General features: G+C 37.6%; 3 protein-coding genes across 3 annotated transcripts in view; all 3 read right to left on the bottom strand.

Annotated features, from left to right (window-relative positions):
• The window catches only part of LOC134665840 (cystinosin homolog), a 231110-nt gene that overhangs the window by 216931 nt on the left and 3522 nt on the right, over positions 1-10657 (bottom strand). The window lies entirely within an intron of this gene.
• On the bottom strand, positions 73-1350 carry LOC134666315 (DNA polymerase epsilon subunit 4). Its single transcript, XM_063523463.1, has 2 exons — positions 970-1350; positions 73-342 (listed from the first exon to the last, which is right to left on the bottom strand). The coding sequence occupies exons 1-2, from the start codon at positions 1273-1275 to the stop codon at positions 202-204; spliced, it is 447 nt and encodes a 148-aa protein (XP_063379533.1). The 5' UTR covers positions 1276-1350; the 3' UTR covers positions 73-201.
• LOC134665844 (uncharacterized) overlaps positions 6507-10657 on the bottom strand; it is a 58144-nt gene continuing 53993 nt past the window's right edge. The window contains exons 3-4 of the mRNA XM_063522872.1: positions 7225-7425; positions 6507-6698 (exon numbers count right to left, since the gene is read on the bottom strand). Coding sequence (XP_063378942.1) covers positions 6507-6698; positions 7225-7425 — 393 coding nt within the window. The remainder of the gene's footprint in view (positions 6699-7224; positions 7426-10657) is intronic.

Below are 10657 nucleotides of genomic sequence, written 5' to 3'. Positions count from 1 at the left end.
CTAAATTATGTATATCCTACACTTAAATAGGATAGTTTTGTGGTATTCTAGTAATAAAATTATAGCAAATAGTTGTAGTTTGATTTAATTTAATCCTTAATTATTTTTAACAATTACTTACAGTATTCTAGCTATACTTTCCTTGGAAATGATAAGGTACATTTAATAACATCATTGGCTATAGTAAGTCATAGACTGATATTAGAAATCCATAGCACCCTCTAAGAAACACAAGCAGTCCACCATATTTATGACATAGTCTAAATCCTTCTTGGTGATTATCTTTTTCTTCTTAGTTGATGTGTTGTATGTTTCTTTGACTATTGTTTCTAGAAATAACTCCTGGAACAAATGAAATTACTTTCAAATCAATATCAAAAATAAAAAAAGAATTGCTGTATAACTATGCACATGTCTGCCATTTTAATAAAAAAACTTGTAATTGAAAACAATAAACTGGTGCAGTATCCTTAACATGATTGCGGATAGTAAGTGACACCATGTGTCATAGGATAAATTTTTTGTGTAACTTTCAGGATCAAAAGAAACAACATTTTGTTTTTCCCAATTTTATATCTAGGGTAATGTAAATGATAGTAGATCAAGGGGCCCCTAGGGGTATACTGGATTAGATATGAATCAAGCACAGCCACTCACAAGCGCGTATTTACACTAGGACCATCCGGGGCTCCACCCCTGGCGGATATGCATACGCAGCCCATGGCAGATTGTATTTTGTTTTTCTGCCTTGACTTATGGGGCGGCGATACATATTGACCCGGGGCGCCACATTTCAAAATACGACACTGGCCACACAAGCAAGATATTGGAGGCGTAAGTAAAACTCTAAGTTAGCCATGACTTTGAGTGTCACCAATTAACTAAAGGTAGTTATGTGAATGTCATTTTTCATAGACATAGTACACTAGACCATACAGAAACATTTTAAAAATATAATTAATCTCTTACCGTTGCTTTCGTAACTAAGAACGCAGCATCAGCACTGATGACGCTTACGTCTGGATCCTGTCTCATTATATTCTTAATCCTCGCTATAGGTAACCTTGTGGCCTTCACAACCTCACTCCTTGCACTCTGCGGCTTCTTTTCCACATGTTCTTCAGAGCTGACTAGCTCAGATTCTTGCAGAATCTCACTTTCGATGGGTTCGGAGTTTATTTCAGTATCAATGTATTGTTCCGTGTCCGCATACTGTTCTGTGTCGTCGATAACGTCTGATATGTCGATATCGGTGTAATGCTCGCTTTCGGTCATCGTTCTTTATAAATGTAGACGTATAATTTTACTTAATTTAAAGTAAATAGGTAAGAAAACAAGAATCGCGCGCTATTAGAGTCTGTGCGGAAAGAGAAGAGTCGTGGGATTTGAGGGCGCGCCAGTGCTATTTTATGGTTTTTGCTATGCTGACAACACTGGTCACGTGATTATAGTACGACACTAAAGGTCTTGATACTTGAATCCCTTTTGTTCCGGTTTATTACCACGGCTTACTAAACGGAGCCTGGTGGTGGTGTCGGCTCGTCAACTCAATCCCCTGATTTAGCGCAGGCACTAGTTTTCTTTTTAAAACACACTTGTTTTTATGTCTCAGATACTAAAAAGTGACAGTGCGATTGACAAAACTGCTAAAAGTGCTAAAACTAGTTAAGAATCTGCCCAATACAACTGTAATTTTAGTACCAAACAAGATAGAGTCTCATTTATGTACTGCCTAATCTGTGCAGTCCAACAGTTATTAAAACCGGGTAGATCGGGTAGAAATTGGGCAATAGAACTGTAATTTTATCTGGGATATATTTCACCCATTGTAAACTTGACTTGTAATGTATGTGTACATTATTAATAATAAATATGGATATGAATAAAAATAGTGCATAAGGGATCATCCATTAATTACGTCACGCGAATTTCTAGGTTTTTTGACCTCTCCCCCCCTCCTTATCACACTTGGTCACATTTTGCAAATCCCTCCCCACCTTGTGTGACGTCACATTTAGGCAATTTTGTTTTCAACGAAATCGGCAATACTAACTCGGCTTTATTTTTTTTATAAAAACATATTTTTGGTAAAAGAAATTAGTAATTTTATAACGCAAAACCAATTAGGAACCAAAATTACCTACCTACTTCCAAAACCTCATTATTTAAATGTACAGCGATTAAAAAAATATAGATTAATTTTCGGTTACTGATGAATATCGATGAAGTTAAAGTGACGTCACAATGTTTATGACTCCCCCCTCACCTATGTCACAACATGTCACATTTTCTTGACCCCCTTGCACCCCCTAATCGTGTGACGTAATTAATGGATGGCCCCTAAGTAGGTAGGCCTTATTGGGATATGTCCGGTTCTCTCATCTCACGATATTTTACTTCACCGAAAAGTCACTGCTAAATATGAAATATAATATCGTAACTAACAGAACCTACAAATAAAGAAATATTTTATTAGAAAAAGTTTTATTCTTTGTAATCGAAGTCTGAATTAAAATATTCAATGTCACTTATGTTTGAGCTAGCTTCAGAACAACCAGGGACACTCATAGAACTATCTTCATCTGAACTGGATGTGCTTGAATCCGGCACGTAGATTACGAATTCTTGCATATCACCTACTTAGCGGTCTTTTATTCGAGATACCGTAGGTACTTTTACACAATCCTGAAAAAAAAATTACATATAAATGTGCATAAAATGGCAAGTATCAAGACTATTTGTCAGTTATTTTAAAGACCATGAATGACCTGCATATTTATGAAAATTAATATATTTTGAATGAATATACTTACGGATTATGTACCGGAGACAAGTTACTGAGGGGGCTTATTAAATAGGTAATTATTTAATATTAAATACAACATCAATACCCGCGAATAGCGGAAACACGTTCCGCGACTTTTTGTAAGTCGATAGTCGACTTTTAGCCGTTTTCTTCCCGCTGACAAAACCGAACAATGTTAAATATAATTTTCCTTGTGGTTTTATGTACGGTTTTATCGTGTTTTGAAAATATTTTATACATAAAACTTGCGGTTTTTGTTAATAAATATACAATGACAGAAGTTTGTTTACTTTTTACATGACAAGGTGTCAAAGGTTTGATTGCCATATAAAATTTAAAATGTTAGTTCCCGTTTCTGCCACGACTCTTCTCTTTCCGCACAGACTCTACCCACTATCACTTCAGAGCAGTGTTGCCAGGGCTCTGGAGTCCTAAGTTACGTTTCGTTTCCCTAAAAGTCACGTTTTTGCTGCTTAAGTCACATTTTTATATTATTGTATTGTATGGGTAGGTATAGCTGGTCAAGCAAATCTTGTCAGTACAAAAAGCCGCGAAATTCAATTTTTCTATGAGACGATATCCCTTTGCGCCTACATTTTTCAAATTTGACGCCTTTTTCTACTGACAAGATCTGCTTGACCAACTTTAAATCGATTTTCAGTTTCAGAAAATAATATATTTCACAAAAAATCTACTAACTTTGTATGATTTTTCTTTTTGAAACACACATTTTCATACTTAATGCTATTTGTGATCGATTTCATGAATTTTAAGGCGTATCCAGACTAGTAAATTTTTCGCCAATCTGATTAAATTACTCGATCGAATCAGGACGTGCGGACGCAAACGCCAATTTGGCTCACCGAATTAAATCGCCGATTATGACCGATATTACCGATAAAACGGAGTACGGGCGCAAGAATACCAATTTGTGACGCCAGTATTTTCTTTTTGCAATATAATCATAATAGAATTAGTATTTATCTCGCCACAGAGGAGCCAAAATATTGTGTAATGTGGAGTCTTGCAAGTTCGCGCTTCGCGTCTCCTTTGACGCGGGCCGAAATACCGACAAAAAACGGAGAACATGGCGCGAAGGCGTGAACAATCTGCGAAATCGACGCCACACTCGCGTTCGCGGCTTCGCCCGCGATTCACGCGCATAGTCTGGAGGGCGCTTTATAATAAACGTGATGGTGGATGTAACCATAGACTTATAATATATAGAGACGGTGTCTCAGCGAGCTGTCACTGTTGCCACTTTTGTTTAGTGTACGAGGAACAAATTAACACCACCTTGCTGTAGCCATGTCGATAAAGTCATATCGATAAACTATCGACATTTCTTACAATTTTAATTTTACTTCAAAGGTTTGACGATATCTAAAATGAACAAAAACGCTTTTATTCTTTATTGTGGTTATCAGATCACAATTTTATCGTCACGCCCCAGCAGAGAACCAAGGGAAAGTTCAGATATTTAATGAAAATACATAAATACCTACTAAGATATGTGTTCCGCAATAATTGAAATATTTTATTATATTCTAATATATTTACTATTCATTAGCATTTCAATTATGTATATGTTTAACGAAGATATTGAAGCTTCAATTAATAGTTATTTCGTTCCGCTGTGTAGCGTTTATCGATATATAACATGATTAAAATCGACTTTTCACATCCCTAAAAGAGCACACATACACGTTTTTACGCACTCATACACAGCCTGGATGCATCAAAAAAGGCAACACTTGATTTGAAGTTCACCTTGTCAACAGTATGGTTGTCCTTTTTTGACAAATAAAATAGCGAAGAGAGAGAAATTATACTAGTTGCTGCGCCGTCAAAGAGAACAGAAAGCGTAGGGGCCTTGGATGTAACGTCAAAGTGCCAGTGCAAGTGTCAACTTGGGTGTGTTCACTGCATTCCTAAATAATACGAATTGCAGAATTAAACTTGTCCAAAATTCGACTAGCTTAAAGTCACAAAAATTGCCTCATGATCGAAAGTCACGCACATGTCACATGAGAAGGCCAAAATTCACGAAAAATGTGACTTTTGTGACCATCTGGCAACACTGCTTCAGAGGAATGACATTGACACTACTGACAGCTGATAGTGACAGCTACATTGTTGCCTGTAATAACATTAGATTTTAAGGTTGGCAACATCTACATTATGTACTTGCACACGGAGCATTCAGCTTGCACTGTCAAATGTGCCTATTTGACCATTTTACTTGCTCCAACTATACTCACCTTGCGCAAATAATTAAGGGCCGATTTCTCTTAAGCCGTAGTAAGCAGACATAAGCCCTCCATTCACATTCCTACCTTGCAGTCCGCCTCGCAGGACTGAGGAGCAGAATATAGCTCACAGACTATACTGCTTAGCCGTCCATCACCAGAGGGGAGCCTACCACGTAAGAGGAAATTTCGCTTTCTGCCTCTCTATCGCTCTTGCCATAGACTAGAACAGTGTTTTTCAAACTATCTAGTGATCTACGCTCGTGTTTCTGCTAAGCCCATGTTTTTCATTGTAAACAAAATAGCGGACTGCAGTCCTGCATCAACATTCACGGTCCAAATCGCCACATGGCATCCACTTCAATACTAACAAGTGTAATCTGTAAAAGTTTGTAACTATAGTCATCAGGCCATCCAGTTCCGTTTCTGTAAAATAGGAGGCTAGACAATTGAAATTTTCACAGATGATGTATTTGTGTTTGCGCGAGTCCGACTCGCACTTGGCCGGTTTTTATTTAATTAAGCCCTCTAAAATAGACTTCAAGGAACGGCGCATAGGGATAGGAGCCAAAGAGAACTACTACGTTTTAATAGGGACCATCATTGGATGCGAAAGGTACAGTAATAATAACTCAAATCTCAAGGAGTTCCAAATATGCCCACGCGATGGCAGTTTACAAACTGGATTCAACTAAACCTCGTAATCGGTAACTCGAGTGTTCAATATGTTTGTTTGGAAATTGATTAATTACTAAGAATGTTTGCAAATAAAACCAGGATTATTTATGTTCTAATAAAAATATAATTATCAGTTCGTGTTGAGTATAAAACAACATTAACATTAATACAGAAAGTGAACTATGTACATCCCTAGCATAGCAACACAGGTATATTTAATTGCTTTTATATAAATCAACTGTACAACTTTGTAATACCTAGAAGAGTCGTAAAGTTATTGGAATAAATTTCAAATATCTGCATTAATTGCAACCACAATACATTACTTAAATAAAATACATTTTTATCGGTATAGTAGCCGCTTTAAGCATTGTGGTTACAGAGCAGTTTCTACCACGAAGTGATTTAGCTGCTCTAGTTCTATTTATGCACTACTTTTGAAAACTAGTTTACAAATAATATCTATAGAATTTCTTACAATCATAAGGCACTTGTATTAATGTTTTTGTTCATCACAATACTTGTTCGTTAAATCATAATTACGTGCAGTTACATCCACAAGGTTTAAGAAAAGGTTCACCTAGCACGTCCGTTAATTATTTAGTTACAAATAATAATTTAGGAACAGAACACTAATTAGAAATATCAATTGATATCTTCATATCATACTCCTTGCAAAATCACACATTGTTCCGTATTAATTCATTCACATCTCATGATATACAAATATAGTCTTTAACAATGAATTAATCAACAGTTATTTAGATATCTATTCAATTTATACAAAGCAGTTTCTTCCAAAAGGGTCTTTTGCTTTGAAGTACTGGCAACCCCGCCAATATGGCGGCGTCAAAGGCGTCTTTCAAATTTTTGCGCGTCTTGGCCGAAGTTTCAATGTATGTCGCATTTATTTTCGCCGCTAAAGCCCTCGCTTCTGCATCCGTAACAACGTGCTCGCCCCGACTCTGAAAATACAAAAAATAAAACTATAAATACTAGTAATTACATAGGACATAATTGACATAAAGTGTTTTGGAGGAACCGCTTTGGAGGGTTTGGCAGTGTACATTTTCTTTTTTCATTTCCTTATTCTATCTCTTAGAGATGTTAATGACCTGCCATACTCAACACCGTGCCCGATTTTCCTGTTTCACGGCTAAACAGGAACTGATCAGCAGAAATCCATCATACACTTCTGAATAAAACACCGCCTTCGTCTTCGACCTAACTTCACCCTTATGGGCTTCCCGCTAAGTATACAATGAGGATGGGTTCTCGAGTTTTTTTTAAATAATAAATAAATAAGTGCTGATCAGCAGCATGCAGTGGGGCGTTGACGGTGACGACGGCGCGCGTCCACCGCTCCGCTACGGAGCGGAAGGTCTCGAGCCGGACTATGGAGAAACATAGGAGTACACGTCCGTGTCGGACAGCCGGCTTCCCAGCTATGGCAGATTGATGAGTTTTGAGATATTTTCCTATGAAACTCACCCTCAAAGTCTGCAGGACTCTCGGATCGAGCGCCAGATCGCTCTGCGTGCCGATGAGCAGCAGTGGGGCGTTGACGGCGGCGACGGCGCGCGTCCATCGCTCCGCTACGGAGCGGAAGGTCTCGGGCCGGACTACAGAGAAGCAGAGGAGTAACACGTCCGTGCCTGGGTAGCACAGCTCGCGCAGCTCGGACATTGAGTCCTGGAAAAGGAAAGAATAACTAAATACAGAGATTTCATCAGCCTATATTATTACACTAACTATATAAGCGCGTAAAGACGTGCGCATACAATAAAATTTCGATAAAACTTCACCTCCGATCAGGCGCTCATACAAAACGCTACGGGTGAAAGTGTACTTTCAACGCCTGAGAGTCTGACAATGCTGTTGCCTAATAAATCAAAACGTTGCGCAATTTCGATAACTCCCTTCGCGATCGCGATCGATTTTTGAAAGTTCTGAGTGCTGAGATGTTGCTACAAGAAGTCAGGACAAAAGTCAGATGCAAAAATAATTATAAGTAACGCACAGTCAGCAGCAGAAGTAACTAAGCGAGGGAGGTAGGTATTCTGAATGATCCGTTCATATTTTATTTCTTTTTTTTATATCCTTTTCTTATCAGTTCCTTGGGTACTTAACTACATTAGTACTTCTGCTGCCGACTGTATCTAAACATATTTTGACACCGACTGTAGGAGACCCATACAGTAAAACATTGGAATCAAGTTGTGGGCGTTTATGTATAGTGAACCATTTTGCAGCTGATTGTACCGAGGATCAGGCATAACTATTACATTAACGGAGAATCGGCTTGTTGGTAAGTATGTCGATATTGAGACATCAAAAGATTCAAAAGCCTATTAATACTTATTAATCTTATTATGTATCAACTAAGCTCAACAAAGTTTGTGATTGTGATATTAAGTGGACTACTTATTAGTTTTAGGCTTTTATCAAATCACATATCAGTGGATCTAATTAGGTACCAATAAAGACACAAGGCGTAACTGGCTTGTAATATGTTTTTTTACAACGTAGGATGCTTTTAATGTACGTACAAGCAGAAGAGCAGTACGTACCTACCTGTCCTGTACCGAAGGTACCTTTTTAGGGTTCCGTACCCAAAGGGTAAAACGGGACCCTATTACTAAGACTCCGCTGTCCGTCCGTCCGTCCGTCCGTCCGTCTGTCACCAGGCTGTATCTCACGAACCGTGATTGCTAGACGTTTAAAATTTTCACAGATGATGTATTTCTGTTGCCGCTATAACAACAAATATTAAAAAGCACGGAAACCTCGATAGGCGAGTCCGACTCGCACTTGTCCGGTTTTTATTATTTAACTAGCGATGTAAATTGTATAAACTACATTCAAATAGACTTTTACTCAACTAACTATGCAATGCATATATTGTATTGCAGTCCCATGCATGATAATGCGAAAGTGAAATTACATATGCAATATGCACGTTTCTGTAGTTATGGCAGTTTCCTAGTGTTATTATGGCTATTCAGAATTTGCTAATGGTTAGGTTATGGTCCTTTCCTCCGGGTCTGCTATTGAAAATCCAATGGGTAATAGAGTTTGTTCGATTTATGGCACATAAGACACATTCAACTGAAGTTCTACTAAGTACCTACTTAAATCAGATGTCATACATTATAACTAGGTATTATAAGTACATAAAAGAAAGTGACAAGGGCCTCCAGTGCCTAGGACTGACATTGAACCAGTATCTTATTTAGTAGTGTTTCTACTTTTAAAAAATATAACTAATTCGTTTTGTTTCACAGTAGGCACTTATACAATAATCCGACCAAAAGCTCATAACACAGAAAAATCATATATATACTATACACTATTATTGCAACAATCGAAATATTCTCTAATAACTGTGGCCTTATGGTTATAATTTATTGAATGCAAACCGTATATTCCCTGGTTGGGAGGCAGTTATAATGTAATCAGGTGTCAGGGCAAGGCTCAGGTAAAAAGGCATCCCTACGGTTATAGTTTCAAAGGGACCGACGAGAAATTTTCACGACCTCGTGTAACTAGATGTTGTAAATTAGTTTGACATACCTATTAAGATGACTACTAAAGGTGGCAGTCCATTTCCAACGACAGCTGCATTACTGTTCATTTTACTATGGAAATTTACAATGACAGCGACGCGTTCAGTACCGGCAGTGCAGCTGCGGTTAGAAATGGAATGTTATCATTAGTTTCACTGATATCGAACGTTGTCTGGGAGCTTTTCTGCGATAAGACCGCCTTACGGTTTAAAGTTTAAAAAAGCTTCTTGTAATATTTTAAAAGAGATATTCTATGCAATCAACCTTATCAGACGATACCTCAAAGTTTAGCCGCTAATCCTTAAAGCTCCTAGCCTATCGTTCATCATCTAATCTATTGCTCTATCGACCCACCATCTATCGCACTTTATATTTCGAAACTTCTTGCCTTATACAGCTAAGATTGCGGGATGCAAATATGACAAGTAATTATAAGCCGAGCTCATTTATTAATGTCAAAGAATCGGTTGTTGAAGACTAGTGATTATAGAAAGCGATAATTGAAAATAATATCCTTCTACAAGTAGCTTTCCACCTTTTTATGGGTGGTGATTAAAATGGAGGTATGACGAGTACCTATTTGCCTCCTGTCAACCCACACACAATAAGTTAGCTTTGATGTGTTGGTAATCTGAACGTGATAATTATAAATATTAGGTGTGTAACTATATGTAAAAATAAATTTAGATTTTTTTTTAGACGACGTATTATTACTGAGACATGGCGTAAAGCATTGTCATGGAGCGTTTCTGCATTTTTATGGTCGGACGTTGTGTACACTACATTGTTTATGTAAGCTTCGTGATCAGAACAGGTCAATCATATTATATGTAAGTATAAGAAGTAATAACTTCCAGGATCTTACTTCCTAAAAATGATCAGGCAAAGTAGGTACCAAATTATGTAGTTATTTAAGTAAAGTTATTCAGCAGACACACACGCAAACCGTAGGTACCTTGTACTTATAACAAGAAGTAATGAAATATAATTTATTTACACCTATATTTGGCCCGAGAACAAATAATTCTAAAACAGTTTTGCAAATGTAAACCAGCTGTTTAGTATGCAGCTGCTAAACTACCTAGAAAATGGTTTCTTCCCATACGTGCAAGTCGTAAAACTAGCGTCGCGCGAAAAACACAATAACGAAAACGCATCAAAACAGACGCTTATTGCCAACACTTACAAAATGCGTCGCCTCAGGCCAAGCACAATAAATTGTGACCTTCGATTATACGTAGTTGTTAGGATCACGGAGCCTCTCTTAAACTGGTTCACATATACCGATGCGCTCGGTAAATAAAGATAATAGCAGTGCAGAAATGGCTGTGAGACTTCCCTAACATTCTATCTACAAT

The sequence above is a fragment of the Cydia fagiglandana genome, chromosome 7 (assembly GCF_963556715.1).
Source record: "Cydia fagiglandana chromosome 7, ilCydFagi1.1, whole genome shotgun sequence".
Lineage (NCBI taxonomy): Eukaryota > Metazoa > Arthropoda > Insecta > Lepidoptera > Tortricidae > Cydia > Cydia fagiglandana.
The sequence above is the reverse complement of the archived record's forward strand: the minus strand, read 5'-3'. Positions and strand labels throughout refer to the sequence as shown.

Excerpts from the sequence above, each read along its gene's own strand:
- LOC134666315 (XM_063523463.1), bottom strand. The coding sequence starts at position 1,275 with ATGACCGAAAGCGAGCATTACACCGATATCGACATATCAGACGTTATC. Across the intron at positions 343-969 it reads TCTTAGTTACGAAAGCAACG|GAGTTATTTCTAGAAACAAT; the intron begins GTAAGAGATTAA and ends CATTTGTTCCAG.